This window comes from Arabidopsis lyrata, assembly GCF_000004255.2.
Source record: "Arabidopsis lyrata subsp. lyrata unplaced genomic scaffold ARALYscaffold_4, whole genome shotgun sequence".
NCBI lineage: Eukaryota > Viridiplantae > Streptophyta > Magnoliopsida > Brassicales > Brassicaceae > Arabidopsis > Arabidopsis lyrata.
In genome coordinates, this window is record NW_003302552.1 from 9,840,890 (window position 1) to 9,860,248 (window position 19,359).

Here is a 19,359-nt window from a genome sequence, read left to right on the forward strand (position 1 = left end):
ACAATCGAAAATATGTTAGACGTATCCGACGAGGAGCTTAGAGAGTTTGAAGAAGGTTCTGATTCTGCTTCATCTGAATATTCTTCCGATTCCGATTAGTGTTTTGTAAGTTTATAATCTTGTAATATATAATTTTTTTTATAAAATTGAATGTTATAATAATTATGTAATTATATTATTTATTATTATATATTTTATATTATGTATAATTTTGATAATATTTATGTCAAATTATCTAGAATCATAAATAATTATATATAAAATTAATATTAGCTAGGTAAACTTTTTTTATTAAACTAACTATATTTTTGTTAAAATTAATTATAAAATATGTTATGAATATTCCATCGGGCCAAAACTATTTGGGCCTAAACAATTAACCAGCCCATTCCCTTTTATTTGAGAAAACGACATCTCTATGTACTCTCTCCTTTTGCCGTAACTTGTTTCACCGTGAGAAACAATCTCTCGCCGCCTTGTTGTCTCAAACATTCGCTGGCCCCCATTGACGCATCCAACCGCTCTCCTCCACATCTATCATCCGTAGAGTCTCAATCTCTGTTCTTAAAGGTAGAACTTCTCTTTACTTATCTACCTTAGGGTATTGTATTTCTCTGGTTCTTAAGCTCAAGAGAGCTATTACATAATTCCTCCTTCAGCTGAACAATGGTTCGCTCCAAAGCTCCCGCGAAGAAGCAGCAAATTGATTTCAAGGTCTCTTCTTTTTATATTTTAGGGTTTTAACATTGTCTCTTTTTTTTTTATTATGAATGTTTTGATGAATAATTGTTGGGTTGATTTTGCAGAAAATCAAGCGAAAGCTGGGGAGAAAATTACCTCCACCAAAAAATGCAACTAACACAGAGATTAAATCCAAAGGTCTCCTCCTGCAATTATTATTTTTTCTTCCCCCTTGTAATAATAAGCTCAACAAAATTGCTTGCTTATTTAATTTGCAGCAATTATAATTCCTGAGCAAAGTGTGGCAGCAGAAAAGACTGGCTTTGCTACAAGTAATAAAAACTTGACCTTGGAGGAGCTTCTAGTACGAAGTCGTCATCCCAATGCTAAAGTTCGCAAAAGTACTTTTTTTTTTTTTTCTTATGATTAATTACATGTTTTTGGTTGAGGAAAATATGAATTTTGGTTTTTTATCAGTGTAGATGCGTTGCTTGGTATCCAAGACCTTTTAAAAAGTCATCCAGTAGAGCTGCAGTCAAAGAAATATACTATCATACAATGTCTTAAGGGACGCGTTAATGATGATGATAAGCAAGTGAGAAAAGCTTTTTATGAACTATTTGAGACTCAGATCTTTCGTGTTTGTAAACAAGAGGTATGTGTTCTTTATTTTTTGAAATAATATCATTGCTGTTTTAGCTACACTATTGTATCTATTTGTGAATCTATTCAGGATATCAAGGGACTTATGGTGTCACCTTTGATGCTATCCATATTTCACGCTATGGCTAATTCATTGATTGATGTTCGTTTGGATGCTTTCGCTTTTTTACACCTTGTTGTGGACTACTACCCGCCTTCATTTTCCATGTATCCTGAAGAGGTGTGTCTTCTTACAATCTTTTTTGCCTCATCTAGTATTTCTCTCCTTTTTCCTCTCAAGTTTCCATCTGCTACTTGATGCTACAGATTCTTGAAAACTACAAGGATATCATTATTCAGAGCAACCATTTTTATGTGCAAGATAAAACTAATCTAAAGGTAGCTCTTTCCGGGTTGTCACATTGCCTCTCGCTGTTGCCATATGATGAGATCCACACCAAATCACAGAAAAAGCATTTCCAACAAATTGAAACCCTACTCGCCTATGAGCAAGATGCTGCAAAAGAAGGTATGTTCTTTTTCTCATGAATAAGTTTCCTTTTGTATATGGCTTATATCGTATGTTTTCTTGAATATTTTTCTACGGGTTCTTATAGGTTTTGCCCACGTCTCTGTGAGATTGAAGGAGATTGTTGGAGCCTTAATCAATTGTTTCCAAGATTTCATTCAACTGCTTTGTGCTCCACGAGGATTGGATCCACAATCATTAATTGATTGCGTGCACCATATCCTCTGCAGCATATGTTGTGCCATCAAGTTTTCGCACACTCAGACACATACTGCAACTGAAGAAGAAGAAGTTACTCTGATGAAACTCGATCACCACATTTCATCAATGTTATCAAAAAAGTTACTTGCTTCTTTTCCCCTTATTCCCAAAATCTACCTTTCTAAAAGGGTATGAATTATCACAATGCACATATATATATATATATATATATATATATATATATATATGATTATAGCTTAATTATTTTATATATATACCTTCCTTATAAACACTTGGTTTATTGTTTTGTTGACAGAATGATGAAAGCTACTTTATCCTCAACGGTGTATTGACTGAAATCTTTTTGGAAGTAAGTGAATGGAGCCACCTTCCTTGTGACCTTTCCTATAGATTTCTGGAATTTATTGAGAATACCCTACTAGGCAAGGTTAGCTCTCTCATTACTCGTATAATAACTCAAGCTCTTTAGTTTTCATTGAAAATGTTTCGATCGCGAACATGTATTTTTGTAGATCATCAGGAGCATTAGTCCACCTATTCACGAAAAAGCTTTGCTTTTACTCGTGCCTTTTGTTCCAAAACTTACTTTGAGGGTGGACCGTGATTGGAGAGATAAACTGATGCAGGTTCGTCTATACTTTCTTATTACTTCCTTTGATAGCTAGTTAGCAGCAGTAACTTGGTTTCTATTTTTATATTTTTCAGGCGTTCACTATTACTTTAAGCGATTGCAAACCAGAGTCTCCACTTCAATTAGCCTGCATTTCAATTGTTAGAGAACTGATTATCCCTGTAAGTATAATTTTTTCATGATATGATGTTAAGTCGTCTAACTTTCCACGCACATTAATGAAACCTAAAATGTGTTTTCTTGTAATATCTGCAGAATGGAAATATCCTTTATCCCAATGATCCAACCGTAGATAACTACCAGCTTGCTTGGGTCAACAAACTTCCGTCACTGCTTCATCAGTTGGGTGATAAGAATCCCGTTTCTACCCAGGTGCCAAACCAATTCTATTGTCAATCCAGTAATCTTTAGGCGAAGATCCTTAGTGCATGGACCACCCATTTTTCATCAACTAGGCTCATGTTTACGTGTTTTTTTTTTACTCGAGGTTGTTTTGCAACTTTTGCTTGACCTTGGGCGAGTTGGGTTTCTGAAGAATACTTCCCCTGCATTTGAAGAAGACGTCAGAAACTTCTTCAACCCTTATCAGGGAGAAGGTACTGCAAAACAGAAAACTATGTTATGACATTATTTCTTAGTGTCACTAAAACTAAATATCGGTACTGTCATTGTTACAGGTGATGTGCCTGGTGGACCATTTGCAAGTCTCCCTAGGGAAGCCCAAGAACTTGCTCTCTCTTTCCTTTACTACTTCACCATAGACCATTTCAGTTCCCCTATGCTGAAAGCAATAGTTTCATGCTGTTTATGTGAGTATCTCACAGTTCTTTCCTTTCTTGATGACTAAACTTTATAAAAGTTGATAACCGAAAAACCGTATATTGCAGATGAACAACTTAAACCAGCTGTGTTGTATCGGATAGTGGAAATTCTTCACACTGCGTATAGAGATGGATATATTCAGATTACAGATCATTTTAGCTTCTTCATCACTCTAATTGCGCGTTTCAAAGTTGTCCCTCCAGAGATGGGGATCGAGTGTGATGAGCGGCGGGAGACAACATTCAAAGCACTTACAAACCTTGTGTGCTCATGTTTGTCAGGAATGGGTGATAGCTCTCTTGTCCTCCAGATTCTAGAGAAAGCTTTTGTCGAACAAATAGTAAGTTTTGTGATTTCTGAAAATTACACTTATTATCTAAAGATTTTAATCGTATAGTTAAATTAGCAGGGCAAATACTTTATTTTGAAACCTGCTTTGGACAATGGGTGTGGCATACTCAGGATGATCTGCACGTTGGACTCTAAACCCACCAGACTTTCTGAAAGCAGCGTAACCACTCTAAGTGAATTCTTGCCGGGGTATTTGATGGATATAGTCAATGTGAGCACTTACTGAAAAATGTTTCATTGTTTTTAAATCTGTTGGGATTTTTTGACACATGTCTTCTTGCCAGTGTATACCCGAAGATAAGGAGAAGTCTTCTTACCTTTACATACAAACATGTCTCTACTATTTAGTACCTTGCTTTTTGCTGTTTGACCGGAGCTCCAAACTCACAGAAGAGGTTCTGAAAAGATTGCGATTGATGGTTAGTGAATACACTAAAGCGATGCTGGAATCACCGGTCTGGGAGAGCAGTCGAAACTTGTTGAATTTGATACAATGCATTGTCTCTGTGATCCTGCTGATGCACAACGACGTCAGAGTTAGGAAGATAATATCATCATTCAAGTCGGAGATTGATTTGATTCTGCACAGCGTTGTCACGTTGCAGGTGATCATTTGATTTTTTCTTTTTCTTTCTAGTCTCTCTCTTAACGTTATATATTGCAAATCAATGTAGCTGATTGAGTTTTCACCTCTTATTTTTATGTTTTGCAGTCCTCGAGCATGACAGTAGAAGGAAAGCATATGATGAAGATTGCAGGAGAGCGACTTAGGATTGCATCCAATAGCTTAGTAAGTTGTACAACTGTGACAATAGAATAATTTGTGCTCTCAGGCTTTTCTTTGCTTGTTTGGGAAACCACCAACTTTCAATGGCAATATTGTGTAGAATATTATCCAAAACTACGATTCGTCTTAGCTTATTATTTTTCTGCTCTCTTTCTTTTTGTTTCGATGTCTATTTTATGTCTATATGCCACGAAGTTGAATATTCTAACAACTTTTGTAAATAAAATGTTACAAAAGCTTGAGCCATAGCTTCTTCACGCCTTCACCAGAGTTGGAGATTGACAAAGCTTTTAAAGTCTCGAGAATGTCGCCTGAGAGAGAACTGATAGTTCTATAAGATTCCTTGGTTTTCAACCCTGGTTTGCTCTATTCAAAATCACAAAAATAAACGTGCGCTTATTATTACATGGAATTTAAAGAACACAGACTACGAACTTGTTTTAGTACTAGTGATAGATTAACCATTGTGTAGCCATTAATTTTTCGGAGGGATAAACCAAAGTTGTAGCTCCGGAATATAGAGGCTTATCTCACCGAGGAGGATGTTCTGCCAAGGTAAAAAAATAGGCATGGATATATATGGGTATTCGGGTCGGTTTCGTGTAGGTTCGGCTATTGGTTCGGTTTTGGTAGAGGAATTTCGGACGGACCCATTTAATATCTGAAAAAATCGAGCATTCTTTCTATTCAAGTATTTTGTACTTGTTTACCCAAAATTTTACTTGATTACCTGAAATTTTATTCGATTACCCTACATTATACCCATTTTACCTAAAAATTATATTGATTACCCGACTTTTTTACCCAATTACCCGTACAAATACATGTTTTATATGTACGAGTGTATATAATTTCGGGTAATCGGGTACCCGTTCGGGTATCAGGTCGTTCCGGAAATTACCAGATACCCACGGATACGACTGCGTAGGACCCATCGGGTATTTGGCAATAACCAAATCCGAACAGAACTGGATATTTTGGGTCGATTCCAGTTCGGGTTTTCGGGTTCAGTTTTTATGTCCAGACTTAGTAAAAAACATGTATGTAATATATAGTTAAGCTAGACAGAGTATAAGGTAATTTTGTTTTTAATCTAATCTGGTTGAGATGTAACTCTACGAGCTTGAATCCATCTTATTTTAAATCTACATACAATATTCATAGACCACCTCTCGAATGTAAACTCCTAGATTTAGACTAGCATTAAAAACAGGTTTGATATGTTTACAAATATTCCTAGACCACCTCTCGAATGTATCTAGTAATCTCTGCCCACCTAAGATAGTTCCAGTAATAGATGACCTCTCGAATCTACCTATTATCCTATGATCAAGTTCTAGTTAGCTACTCTAGAACTAACATTAAGAACAACCTAAGGTGAAGAACTCTATAAATTAATCCTAACAGGTAATCGATTTACTACTTCATCTAAATCCCTAATGAGAATCCCTAAACCTAACAGGGAGATTACTCAGACATGATTAATGAAACAGAAAACATGCTTGAATAGATTGCAAATAAGAAATCAAAAGAAGAAAATAGTTTAGAATAAATGTTCTCTCTACAGGGTTTTGAAATCTCTGAAAAGTTGATTTCTCCAATTATCTTCCAAAGGGTTCAAGCTTAGAGAATTACAAAGCAAAAACCAAAAAGTAAGATGCAAGATAATGAAATAGAAAAACCCTAAAAGCTATTTATAATATCTCCAAAAACGTGCAGGGACAATAGTTGCAAATAGGAAAGTCTACCGGGTTGATTCTTCGGGCTTTAAAACTCTTAAACCGTCGAGACTTTTGTTGGGCCGCGTGTGGTGTCGATCGACACCAAGGGGTGTCGGTCGACTCTCATGCTTTGGTCTGATACCGAATTTGTTCCTCCAGCTCTTAATCTCCGGTTTAGCTCCACAATGGTTCCTTATCTCCAAATTTGTCCCAAACGTGTAAAAACCTAAAAAAACACAAAAAGACTCTAGAAACAACAAAAAGACTTTAAAACTAACACATATATCGTGGCTAAAAACGGTAAAATCGACGATATATCATATCTTCATATTTCCAAGTCTCTCAAGATCCATGTAATGCTCCTCGCTGGTAAAGACGCGGTCGGTGAGATTAACTCCAACGGCTTCAAGTATTGTCGTGATGACTCCACCAAAGCTTAAGGAAGCTTTGATCGCGTCATGCTTGATTTTCACCATTCACTTTGCTAGGAGAGAGGCATAGTTAACTCTCCGGGGAAGGTCAACAAACGACGTCTTTGGGGATAGGAGCTTTTGAAGCTCTGATACCAAATGATACATGACTCGGTGGTGAGCCTTGCATCGAGATAGAGAAGGTGGATTCACAAGCTGGCGGTCGCTTCTCTCTTATGTAGGAAAGATGGTCGAAGGTGGAAATCTGACACGATGGCGGTCGCTTCTCTCGTGTGGGATCAATTCAAGGGAAAAGGATGGATAAAGGGGTGATTGACTCTCTCAATCGGTGGTCAAACTAGATTGTTTGAATCACACAAACAACTTGATCTGAGGCTTCAAGAGAATAAAAGTGAATCGCTCACTTAAACTCTAATGAATAGGAACACACAAAGACATAAACTTTGTGAAGAAGAACAAACTTTCTATTAACTGTCAATATTCAATGGTACTTTACAATGAAAGAAATAATTAGCTTTTATAGAGGTTCTAGCTAACGGTAACAAGACTATAAAAATAAAGGAAATCGCAAACATAAATGAATACAGCCGTTGGAATCGATATGGTGTGATCCGAGGCTCCAAATAAGGGAAGTCTGGTGTGTCTTGTATCTTGTCAACTTGGAGAGGAAGTTGTGACGTCTTGAAAACTTTTGGAGGGACTCAAGAGTACAACGGTCAAATTCTCACAGTATGGTGATTCGACTCGCTGGTCTTTGATTCCTCTTGAACCATCACTAGTCTTCTTAGGGTAATTTGCTTCTAAATAATTAACCATAGGCCTTGTGATTGATTGTGACTCCATTTGGGAAATGATCCTCCAAAATGCTTCATATTAACCGATTTGATACATCTACCGCATGGTTTGGTATGCTCTCGGTTTGGTTTGATTTGGATGTCCGCATTATTGGCTTAAGAGAACCATACACAAAACCTGGCTCTGTTACCACTTGTAGAGGATTAAGAGGCTCAAAAGACTTCGACTTTAAGAGCTTGAACCTCATCAACCTAAGATATGAAGCAGTTTGGTATTGAACCAGTTTCAACTACATTAGCGACTGAAGCAGTGACTGATTCAGAGACTGAGACAGACAATTATTCAGAGATTGAAAATAGAGCTGCAAGGAGATTAAGAGAAAGGAAAAAAGGGAGCACACACAAATTGTTCACCCGGTCCACGGTGTTAACGAACCGCTACATCCGGTTAGGATCTTTCGATCCACATCTTTTCACTATGAAGAACAAGGTGATTACAAGAGATACAAGTGATTCACTCTCAAGAACTCACCTTGTATTACACTCTCATCTACTTGAAAAAACCCACCCCAAAGCTTATGCTTTCTATATGTTTTCTCTCACCCTTCTATCTACATTGTGTGTTGCTGCACTCTCTCTCATGCCCTTAGCTTCTTCAATACAAGGAGACATCCTTAAACCTAGTTCACAAGAAGACAATACACAAAAGCTCCTCTTTGTGGTCCCAAAAGTAATTCAATCCAACTTTAACTTGACTAGAGCTAAAACTTTAGTTACTTTGGATCTTCATTTGATTGTAAACAAGTTCTCATCTTTATAATTTGAGTCTAAACTTGGGTTTTGTTTGGATCGGTTTGAGTTCGGTTAGTTCGGTTCATTTTGGTTTAAAATGAGTTGGTTCAATTGATGAGATTCGAATTCTAAACTGTATCATTTACTATTCCTATAGATTTAGAGCATAAACAGGCAGTTTTCATTTTTAAAATTCGAAATTGATTAAAAATTTGAGGAATTTTTTTGTAGATCCGAATAAAGTTGAGGATTTTTATAATGTTTATTGTCAACCTCTAGTGTTCGTAAAATATCAAAACAGTTTAACGACAGCTACTGCGACAACTGTGCAGTGAGAAAAAAACAACAACAAAAAAAAAAAAAAAAACAACTATTCATTTTCCCCTCTGTCTCTATCTCTCTTCTTCTCGGTTTCTCCGTAAGCAATCAGAGTTCTGCAAGTAAGGTTAGTCTCTGTTTATTTTTCTCAATAATCTAAATGCTTTAAAATCAGATTATGCTTCAAAAAAAACAAAACATGAAACTGAATCGAATCTAGGTCTTGTAAATGCATTTTGAATTGTGTCTCTTTCCATTGATTATAATCTAGTAATTGATTTAGAACTGGTTTGGGTTTTTAGCTTCTGATTTGGGTTTTTAGTGGAACTGGTTTTTTATAAAATGTTTATATCGTTGGAATTTTGATTGTATCAAATTGAAACGTAACATTTTGATTTGTCAAAGCAGGGAAAGCTATGGATGTTGAGCATAAGAAGCCGTTGATCGAATCATCGGATCGTAACCTTCCTGATTTCAAAAAATCAGTGAAGCTTAAGTATGTGAAGCTTGGTTATCATTACCTTATCACACATGGAATGTACCTCTTCCTCTCCCCATTGGTGCTTGTAATTGCTGCGCAGATTTCGACATTCTCTATCAGCGATATTCGCAACCTCTGGGAGCATCTTCAGTACAATCTTATCTCAGTGATTGTTTGTTCTATGCTTCTTGTGTTTTTAATGACTATTTACTTCATGACTCGGCCGCGTCCTGTGTACTTGGTGGACTTTTCGTGCTTTAAACCCGATGAGTCCCGGAAATGTACTAAAAAGATCTTTATGGATCGTTCTAAACTCACTGGTTCTTTCACAGAGGAGAATCTTGAGTTCCAGCGCAAGATTCTACAACGTTCGGGGCTTGGGGAATCTACTTATTTACCTGAGGCTGTTCTCAATGTTCCTCCAAACCCGTGTATGAAAGAAGCTCGAAAAGAGGCGGAGACTGTGATGTTTGGAGCTATTGATGAACTTCTTGCCAAGACGAATGTCAACCCGAAGGATATTGGGATCTTGATTGTTAACTGTAGTTTGTTCAACCCGACACCTTCGTTATCTGCTATGGTTGTCAATCACTATAAGCTCCGTGGGAACATACTCAGTTACAACTTGGGAGGAATGGGTTGCAGTGCTGGTTTGATCTCAATTGATCTTGCTAAACATCTTCTTCACTCCATTCCCAACACTTATGCAATGGTGATTAGCATGGAGAATATTACATTGAACTGGTATTTTGGGAATGACCGGTCGAAGCTTGTTTCCAATTGTCTTTTTAGAATGGGAGGTGCAGCGATTCTTCTCTCTAACAAACGATGGGACAGAAGAAGATCGAAATACGAGCTTGTTGATACGGTTAGAACCCACAAGGGAGCTGATGATAAGTGCTTTGGTTGCATAACTCAAGAAGAGGATTCCGCAAGTAAGATTGGTGTTACCCTATCGAAAGAACTAATGGCTGTTGCTGGTGATGCTCTAAAGACAAACATCACAACGTTAGGACCACTGGTTCTGCCGACATCTGAACAGCTTCTATTCTTTGCAACATTAGTGGGACGAAAACTCTTCAAGATGAAGATCAAGCCATACATCCCAGACTTCAAATTAGCGTTTGAGCATTTCTGCATCCACGCAGGAGGAAGAGCTGTTCTTGATGAATTGGAGAAGAACTTGAAACTCACAGATTGGCACATGGAACCCTCGAGAATGACACTCTACCGTTTTGGTAATACATCCAGTTCTTCTTTGTGGTATGAATTAGCATATAGTGAGGCAAAAGGAAGGATCAAGAAAGGCGATAGAATTTGGCAGATAGCTTTTGGTTCTGGTTTCAAGTGCAACAGCTCAGTTTGGCGAGCGTTAAGGTCAGTCAACCCTCAAAAAGAGAAGAACCCGTGGATGGATGAAATTCATGAGTTCCCAGTTGATGTCCCCAAGGTCTCAACAATCTAGAAACCATCAACAATTTTTCACAAGAGGTTCTTGAGTTTTTAGCTTTCGATATTTTGTGTCTGTTCGGTTTTGAGTCTTCCTAATGAATTTTCCTTGTTCCTTGTTGGTTATCAGATACACCAAACTGGTTAACAATTTTTTCTTCTTTTTCGAACATTTGTTCTTCTTTTTGGCGGAAAAACATGTTGTAGACAGTAGCTGACCGTCAATGTTCGGTCCAGCTTGTGTTTTTGGTTGTTGTGTCTGCATATATTGTCCCTGAAGCATTCTTTATTGAGGGTCTTTTTTTTTTTTAAATGTTGTTAAAACAAGAGTTATCAACTTGCCATTAATAACAATAGGTGATAGAATTTGGCAGAGAGTTTCTATGGGTTTTTAGAATCAGTTGCAAATATAAGATGATCTCCATCTCTTATAACATCTACATCATCAATCTCTGCATTGTTGTCTTTGTTCATAACTTTGGCAGCAACAATTCCAAACTTGTTGGAACCCAATTCTAGCAACTCCTTGAAACTCCCAGGAAGCAGCACCAGCTTCCCGGCTATCTCATCTTTCTCTGCGCAACTAATTGTCACCCTCACTGGGTTTCCAGTTCTGCCTTCATCTACCGTAGCTAGCCCGTTCTTGGGTACACTTTGATTTGCTAATATCCCAAACAACGAGTTGTCGAAGTTGTTAGTTTTCCGTCTTGCCCTAGTTTCCCGAATCCTGAAAGACACTTCTCTTGATGCAGGACGGATGTTGGGTTCACTAGTGAATCTTCCGAGGAATCGGATCCCGGTTTTGAGTATAGGAACTGAAGAACTTGTCTCGATCTGCACCCTCCTTTCATGTAACTTTTCTCGGAATAGAGCTTTAATATCCTCATGCCCTTGTTGCTCAGCAAGATCCCTTGGCGTCCAACCATGCATATCCTGTTTGTTAACGTCTGCACCTTGCTCCAGAAGATACTTTACCATCTCAATGTTCTCTTCACATACAGCAGTATGGAGTGCAGAGGTGCCTGTGGCTCTGGGTCGGGTAACGTCTCCACCATGTAGAACAATTTCTTTTAGTAGCTTCAAGTTGCCTTGCTCAGCCGCCGTGCAAGCAAAATGACCCACATCCCCTGCATCTATGGTACTGCCATGTTCTAACAGTACCTTTACAACTTTCTCATGCCCTTCCACCATTGCTTCCCACAATGGTACACTCCCTTCCGCGTCTGCATGTACATTTTTGAGAAACCAAGAAGCTCAATAGTTCAAAAGAAATGACCTGATATCAAAATGGGAGTACCAGAATTGAACAACATTTTTGGCGCGTACCTCTACAATTGGGGTCTGCGTGGTATTCCAACAGAAGAAGAACACAATTCAGAGTTCCTTTTGATGCTGCTATATGCTGTTTCAAGACAAAAAGAAGAGATCAAAGTTATAGTCTCCAAGAGCTTGGATGGGAAGAAAATAACAGAACAAGAATGTGAACTTCACTGACCAGAGGTGTTCTGCCATTGTTATCCGATTCATTCGGATCAAGTCCTCTCTTTAGTAACTGATGTAAAAGCAAATCGTCTTCTCTTATTGCAGCAAAGCATAAATTGAGAGGAAGATCCATTTTACCCCGTGCAAGCATGTTTTCTGTCTCCAGCAGAACATTCGTCATCACCGGATCATTCATTTCTTTCAAATACTGCTCTCCCCAAAGAAAGAGAGTGAGAACAAGTAAGTAATAGTTCATGATTCAAATTTTTCTGATTTCAATTTTTGAAAAGCTCCAAAGGATCTGTTTATTTACCTGAAGTAGATTATTCATGATTATGGTACCATCTCCAACATTGGCCTGAATAATATTCAAGAAATTTGTACGGTTCATACGCAACAGTTGGCACAAACGTTTTGTCCTCACTGTAAACAGCTGTGGTCTGTAGCATAACACCCCTATCTCCCCTACAATGTCTCCAGCTTTAACCTCTTTCACAATCTGAAATTCTCCATAAAGTTTTCTTTGTGAATGCTTAGTTACATGGTAACTCCAAGATCAGGGGTTTGGAGACAAAAGGAATAAACATAAAGTGAGAAACATCCACCAAGTGACCCGACTTACAGTTTCTGTTCCACTGTCTACATCCACCAAGTCCTGCATCATAACGGATAAGTAAGTTAGTCTCTCATTCATTTCATTTATGTCAACTCAACAAATCTGTAGAGAATTTTGTGAAATTTTATTACCGCGGTACCATTCACAAGGATGTAGAAGTCTGTTGGCGCTTCGTTCTGTAAGATAACATCTTCTTTTGGTGGGAAGTACTCAGCTTTCATTTCTGAGACCTGCAAAATGTACAGAGCAATGGCAGCTTCATTTGATGTGTCGAAAAATGGGAGTTGAATGATGATGTTTCACATTCATATTAATGAGTTTACCAGTTGAAAAAGCAGGTCATTGGATACTCCGCGAAACAGGTAGACCTTATCCATGAGGGAGTAGAAAAGAAAGTGTGATATACTCGATCTAATGGCTTTTGGGAGTGCATCGAGAGTTTCTTGCTGTTGTAGCCCCTCAGAGTCAGTCCGATATTTCAAACATAAATGTGCAAGCATTTGATCTTGCAGACGAGGCGGTAAATGGTTTCTATGAGCAAAATTTGAAGCAGCTTGGATTGTATCTCTCTGGAAATGTAGAACAAAATTTGTCATGGTCCTATAGAATCATAGCTTAAACAGGTGATGCAGATGCTAACTTACAAAATTTCTAGTCCGACTAGTTCCATGAACTACCAGATTGGTCATGTTACCAATCAAGTATGCGGTTAATCCGAGGTTGAAGAGCATATAGAAGATATCAAATATCATCTCCTTTGTGTTCACAGGATGCAGATCACCATAACCGACAGTGGTTAGAGTAGTAATGGACCAATACATGGAAGTCACATATCGCATCCACAAGCTTTCCTCTAGGAAATTTTCAATGGATGCTCCAATCCAGGTCTTTGCTGGGTCATGATTGCGCGCTGCAATAAGGTAATAGAAACATGCAGCACAATGAACCGCAAAAAGGGTAACCTGCAAAAAAGCTCTGGTTGGTTAGTATCTACACTATTACTACCTTGAGAGTGTAGTAGTTTAAATAAAGATAAACATTATAAGAATGCAAAACATTTTGATGTTCTTACACAAACGAGTTTTGCGCATCGGACCCAAAAGTAGTTAAAGTTGCGGTCTTTCTCTAGTCTGTTAAACGGAGAATGTCAAGATTAAGAGAAAATAATAAAAGAAAGAAAAAGTTTAGTGATTCTAACCTGGCAAACAAGGCACTGACTCTGCGAAGTCGCCAAAGACGAAGCATGTTAAACAATCCATAAGACTGAGATGAGATTCTCATAGCAGCCTCTGAGGGGATGGTTGAAACAAGATCAAGAAGGAACCAAGAACGCAAGTACTTAAATGCAATCTGTTTACGGTCATCAACAATGAGGTAAGTCGATTTATCGAGATATCCCACAAAGAATGTCATGATGATATCGATAGCGAAGAATGCGTTCACAATGTTATCGGTGATAGAGAGTGGTGGCCTTGGCTTTCTCAAGAACCCAAACTCGAAAGGCGAAACCCAAGCTGTGTAAACCACAAGAACCACTAGGAAAGCCTCCCATATCCTGTAGTCAACACTTTCTTTTCAGTCCTATTCAATAATCCTCATTTCAGAAATTATCATTACACATTTTTTACATGTAGTTGAACAAATCTATCAAATTACCGCATGATGAATATATATATATATCCCAATGTCTCATATTTTTCAGCACTTTGGGTTTCAATAGTATGTTACTAATTATTATTTGATGACAATATTATAATATAAAAAATATAGTAATGGTTATGGCCTTATGGGAGTGATGAGAGTGATTGAATAAAGATGCGAAGAAAAGATGGATGTGGTTGTAATATAAGAGTAAAAATATTTTAAGTAATATTTTCTAAGCCTTGTACTATAAATAGCGAAACTTGGAGGTGTGTTAGGACCAAGCTAAGCGAGTGAGAAAGAATCTATATATATAATTAGAGAGTTGTCTCTCCTCTTAAGGTGTCCACATCACCATTCATGTCATGATAATTTTTTTTTATGGGTTCCACATATCTTATTTATTACAACAAAAAACATTAAAACTAAAATCAATTCACACACTTTTTATTATTATCTTTCATTAAATAAAAAATAATAATTTACAAAAAAATAAATAAAATATTAACAAAAAAATATATATATGCAACACAAAATATATAAATTCTGAACAGAGATTGAATAAATATAAAATTAGATAATTATATCTTAACATAGAATAAGTAGATATTTTTAAAATGATTAGAGATATCAAAAAATACTTATCATATATTTTAATGTTACAACAATCAATAATTTTAATAGTTACAGTTATTAAGTAGAATAAAGAAAATAAGAGTAAAAATAAACCAAATTTAAAGGTTTTTACTTAAAATAAAAAGTAATTCACTTTTGAAAAATACATATTTAAATTTTGAGAATATATGTGTTATTTTTAAAGTATTAATTCATGATACCGATTAGAAAATGAGAAGGAGTGATCAGTACATATTATTATTTATAATTATAGTTTACTAATTTTTTCTAAATTAGGTTCTAAAAAAAACAAATGAATATCTGAAAAAAAATAAAAAAAATATTACTAGAATTTTAGGAAATTAACATAGATTGAAAAAATAATAATGTGATTTGAAATAAAACAAAAACCTATTATAAACATCACAAATAAAAATAGAACAATCTAATCAAATAATAAAAATATGTAATAATAATATTTGAGGATGCTATATGGAAACTATAATAGTAATAGTAGATAGAAGAGTTTTTAATTAGAAATAATAAGAAATATTTTATTTTAAAACGTATTTTAAAATTAGAATTAGGAGCTCGTATGTTACATATTTTAGGAAAATCAACATTAAGAATACTATTCAGCATCAAAATATACGTCAAAATATATTTGTGAATTTTTTTTTTGTATTTTTCAAATAGTCAAGATAAATTGTAAAAGTTGACGTTGAAATCCAATGTTTTTGAATAGAAATGAGTCTATATCTCAGATTGGTCATCTATAAAGAACTTTTACATACATTAAAAGATAAAAGAGAGAAATTGTAGTCAAAAGTGAGAAATTTTTTACTACTTTGAAAAGATAATACACATAAATAAAATAAAATCTATTAAAATTCAAATGAATCTATTTATAATATTATATTCAAGGATTCGCATTAATTAAACGTTTTAAAGTAAAATCCCGCGCAATGCGCGGGTATACAATCTAGTTTGAGAGAATTAAAGAGTCTTGTAACCTTTGAGTGGTTCAATAAAATCTCCCCTTTTTATATAATTATTTCCTCTTCGATATAAATAACTTCCTTCATATAGTTTGTTGATACTCCTGATCTAAATATAACTTCCTTCATATAGTTTGTTGATACTCTTGATCTAAATAACTCATTTGTGGTTGTACCGACTATGTGTCTATTTGATATCATATAGCTATTGACGATACAACAACCACGAAAAGTTTTCTACTTTTTTTTTTATCAAAAAAAAAAAAGTTTTCTACTTTTGGTTATAATAATTTAGTGTCAGATTTGAATCAATCGTTGAAATCAAGATATGAGCCATATTCTAAAAGTATCCGCCTAACCCGATTATTCCCCGCTTAATCTCTAGGCCCACCCTATCCGCCTCGATTAATGACTGATCCCCTAAAGAAATCAGTTACTTAATTACTCTCAGCCTAATCCGATTACTTTCCACCTAATCTGATTACTCCCCGCCGAATCTTATATATCCCGATTATTTTTAGATTCCAAGTATAAAAATACTTTTTATTTTTGTTATTCAATCATTTAAATTGGGAGTTTGTGATGTTTTACAATAACTTATGTTAAAAATTTAATAAAAGTTATAAATTTGTAATAAAAATCATAAAAATTTGTCTCACAAATACAGTTTTATATGTTTACTGCAATTATGAAAACAATATTAGATTAATATGTTTTAAAAATATTAAAATAACCCTAAAACTAATCCCCGATTAATTCCCGATTTTAATTTAATTTTCTGATTAATCGCTAGGCTCATACCGAGCGCCCAACTGACGCTTAACGATTTTTCAAACAAAGGATATGAATTCCTTGAATGTTCTACTTTCACTTTCTCATTTATAAATTATCCCCAAAAGCAAAGGCGGCTTTTAAGCTAATTAGCCAACTAGAGTAATAATGGAAGCCTTGAATATTCTACATTTGTCTTCGCATTTATAGATCTTCTTTTTTGAATATTAGGAACGATAGGGAACTAGGATTTGAATATTCCAAATGTTGAATAAAAAGGGAGCTTTAACCTAAAGCCTTTAGTTGTCGGTAACTAAAATTAACCCAAAAAATAATATATAATAATATTAATAATAATAATAATAATAATAACAAAGTTAATTAGATAGATTTAAAAAAAAAAAGACAAAGTTAATTAGATAGATACTCCCTATGTTTTATAAAGAGTGTTATTCTACCATTTTTCACACAAATTAAGAAAAGTAAACAAATTTCATTTCTACCCTCAATTAATACACTGGATAATACACTCTCTATAGTTAATAGCTAAAATAATAGGGATAAAAAGGAAAATTAATCTTAAAAAATGCATTGAAAACATAAAACGATATTCTTTGTGAAACAAAATTAAAACATTAAAACGACATTCTTTGTGAAACGGAAGGAGTAGTTTTTTATTTTCTAATGTTATTTTAGTAAATAACCCAGGTGAAAAACATAAAATAAGAGGAAACCAACTTTTCGTGTTGTTTGACCAAAATAGCATTCTTCTCTTTGCACGCAATTTTTGTTATTTTATGAAATAACGCGAAATAATATGGACGGTAACATATTTTCAAAATAAATTGTGGATATAAGATCAAATAACAAGTTATTAGTTTAAAACCACATGCATGAAACTCTTAATAATATTTAAGGGAAAACTTGTAATCTAACCAAATAGTTAATTTACCTAATTCATAAAAAATAAGGTTAGTTAATCTTTTGCACCAAAAAAAAAATGTTAGTTAATCTAGTGCATATACTATATACTATATATACCCATGATAAATTACAAAAGTGGATCACCAACCAAAATACTTTTGTTTTTTTATATTGGGAATTTTCTCTTAGATTTTTTATTTCATTTAAAAAAATAGTAGAAAACTATGATCCTAAAGTAGAATTATTTTCGTGTTTCCGATCCTCGTAAATGAAAGACTAAGAAGAATATAGTTGAAGAATCAAGTTAAAATCGTAAGTACTTAGAGGGGGCAGGTGCCTTCTTAGCTCTTCAAAACAAGGAAAAAAAAAACAAGAGATGGTAAAAAACCAAGACCTGTATTTGTGATCATAAGGAGATAAAACGAATCTCCGAAGCTTTACTCTTCGATTACTTCTTGCCCCAAGTGAAGGCAAAATTCCAGTAGAAAGACTAAAATGACTACTCTCTCTCGAAAGCTGTTCAATCTCATCTTGGTCTTGTCCACATAACAAAGCCCCTCTTCTCATCACCGACTTTTTTCTTCTTCTTGGCTTCCTCTTTAATGGCTCTTGTTTTTTTTTTCTTTTGGTTTCAGCAAAAGAGGCAAAATAAGCAGCTTAACTCTTGGCTTTATTACGGGTGTGTCATTTCTGACTTTGGATCCCTTCACTTTCAAGGAATTAAGTTTTCTCTCTGCATCACTGTGTGGTTGGACCCACTATCACGTCTTAACCCCTACTATAGCATTAATGGTGGCTTCTCAATTTCAAGATAAAATAAACTATCCTTCTTGCTCAGAAATAGTTGTATTTAGAGAAAAATAAAATATTAGACCGAAGAGGAAGAGTTGACCAAAACATTTATACATCAGAGCATGATCTCAATTTTTTCAATCATTATACTTACTATTTATATTGTTTGTTTGACTTCTAACTTAAGAAACAGAAACTACATATAGAGATGTAGGACACGACTTAAATTTTTGTTAAATATTCTAGGTGATAGATGATATAATATTTTAATGCTCATTAGTTAAGAAAATTTTAAATGAGATATTGATGTGTATATTGACGGAAGCTTAATCTCTATACTATTAAAAGAGAAGTACAAATGAAAATGGATCGGGTTAAAATCGGAAAATTGACCTAATTTCTGAAATCGGATCTTTAAAATTTTTTTGGAATATAAATTCGAATTAATAATGGAAAATCGAAATAAAATCAAATATTTATGGAAATCAAATAAAATCTGATTGTACTTATGGTAACTAATAATAAAAGCATATTCCGAACAATATTATACATTAATTACGTATAATAAATTTGTTCATATATTTTTGGGACTAATTCCATAACAATCAACGTTTTTGTCATTAATTTCGCTCATTTTAGCCAATTATCATTAATTCAAAGATATTTTATTTGCTTCTAAAGATTTCTAGAAAATTTATCACAAATAACCCATCTATTTTATAAACTGAATTGATATTTTTATTTTGGTCATGTAAATTAAATAGATATTTTTATTTTGGTCGTGTAAATTAAATAGATATGAAATCCATTTAACTAATTTTAATTTAATTAGATTAAATCGAAATTATGATATTTTCATACCTATAGCT

The 19,359-nt window shown here is 34.8% G+C and overlaps 3 protein-coding genes across 7 annotated transcripts; 2 read left to right on the top strand and 1 right to left on the bottom strand.

Moving 5' to 3' along the window:
• Nucleotides 1-408: 408 nt before the first annotated feature.
• On the top strand, nucleotides 409-4,816 carry LOC9315060. Of its 4 annotated transcripts, none has more exons than XM_002878947.2 (18): nucleotides 410-570; nucleotides 660-714; nucleotides 807-879; nucleotides 960-1,082; nucleotides 1,164-1,336; nucleotides 1,415-1,564; nucleotides 1,651-1,852; nucleotides 1,941-2,242; nucleotides 2,370-2,501; nucleotides 2,587-2,700; nucleotides 2,780-2,866; nucleotides 2,961-3,077; nucleotides 3,193-3,301; nucleotides 3,383-3,514; nucleotides 3,593-3,867; nucleotides 3,937-4,089; nucleotides 4,163-4,483; nucleotides 4,591-4,816. In XM_002878947.2, the coding sequence occupies exons 2-18, from the start codon at nucleotides 667-669 to the stop codon at nucleotides 4,696-4,698; spliced, it is 2,619 nt and encodes an 872-aa protein (XP_002878993.1). In that variant the 5' UTR covers nucleotides 410-570; nucleotides 660-666; the 3' UTR covers nucleotides 4,699-4,816. The 4 variants fall into 4 exon arrangements, with proteins under 4 accessions (XP_020884475.1, XP_002878993.1, XP_020884472.1 ...); XM_021028813.1 differs by having other exon boundaries at nucleotides 3,949-4,089; XM_021028816.1 differs by lacking the exon at nucleotides 4,591-4,816 and having other exon boundaries at nucleotides 409-570; nucleotides 3,937-4,067; nucleotides 4,163-4,321.
• A 3,831-nt stretch (nucleotides 4,817-8,647) lies between these two features.
• Nucleotides 8,648-10,940, top strand: LOC9316881 (3-ketoacyl-CoA synthase 11). Of its 2 annotated transcripts, none has more exons than XM_002878948.2 (2): nucleotides 8,648-8,848; nucleotides 9,130-10,940. In XM_002878948.2, exon 2 carries the CDS (start codon nucleotides 9,138-9,140, stop codon nucleotides 10,665-10,667), a length of 1,530 nt encoding a protein of 509 aa, XP_002878994.1. In that variant the 5' UTR covers nucleotides 8,648-8,848; nucleotides 9,130-9,137; the 3' UTR covers nucleotides 10,668-10,940. The 2 variants fall into 2 exon arrangements, with proteins under 2 accessions (XP_002878994.1, XP_020883565.1); XM_021027906.1 differs by lacking the exon at nucleotides 8,648-8,848 and adding an exon at nucleotides 8,926-8,941.
• A 9-nt stretch (nucleotides 10,941-10,949) lies between these two features.
• LOC110229074 (potassium channel AKT1) lies at nucleotides 10,950-18,478 on the bottom strand. The gene is made up of 11 exons (XM_021027905.1): nucleotides 18,093-18,478; nucleotides 13,948-14,304; nucleotides 13,822-13,879; nucleotides 13,394-13,711; nucleotides 13,073-13,318; nucleotides 12,881-12,979; nucleotides 12,756-12,788; nucleotides 12,447-12,632; nucleotides 12,147-12,341; nucleotides 11,978-12,053; nucleotides 10,950-11,874 (listed from the first exon to the last, which is right to left on the bottom strand). Exons 1-11 carry the CDS (start codon nucleotides 18,263-18,265, stop codon nucleotides 11,033-11,035), a joined length of 2,583 nt encoding a protein of 860 aa, XP_020883564.1. The 5' UTR covers nucleotides 18,266-18,478; the 3' UTR covers nucleotides 10,950-11,032.
• Between the last annotated feature and the right edge of the window lie 881 nt (nucleotides 18,479-19,359).

Excerpts from the sequence above, each read along its gene's own strand:
- LOC9316881 (XM_002878948.2), top strand. The coding sequence starts at position 9,138 with ATGGATGTTGAGCATAAGAAGCCGTTGATCGAATCATCGGATCGTAAC.
- LOC9315060 (XM_002878947.2), top strand. The coding sequence starts at position 667 with ATGGTTCGCTCCAAAGCTCCCGCGAAGAAGCAGCAAATTGATTTCAAG. Across the intron at positions 1,083-1,163 it reads CAATGCTAAAGTTCGCAAAA|ATGCGTTGCTTGGTATCCAA; the intron begins GTACTTTTTTTT and ends TTATCAGTGTAG. Across the intron at positions 3,302-3,382 it reads CAACCCTTATCAGGGAGAAG|GTGATGTGCCTGGTGGACCA; the intron begins GTACTGCAAAAC and ends TCATTGTTACAG.
- LOC110229074 (XM_021027905.1), bottom strand. The coding sequence starts at position 18,265 with ATGAGAAGAGGGGCTTTGTTATGTGGACAAGACCAAGATGAGATTGAA. Across the intron at positions 12,980-13,072 it reads ATGACCTGCTTTTTCAACTG|GTCTCAGAAATGAAAGCTGA; the intron begins GTAAACTCATTA and ends TACATTTTGCAG. Across the intron at positions 11,875-11,977 it reads CGCAGACCCCAATTGTAGAG|ACGCGGAAGGGAGTGTACCA; the intron begins GTACGCGCCAAA and ends ATGTACATGCAG.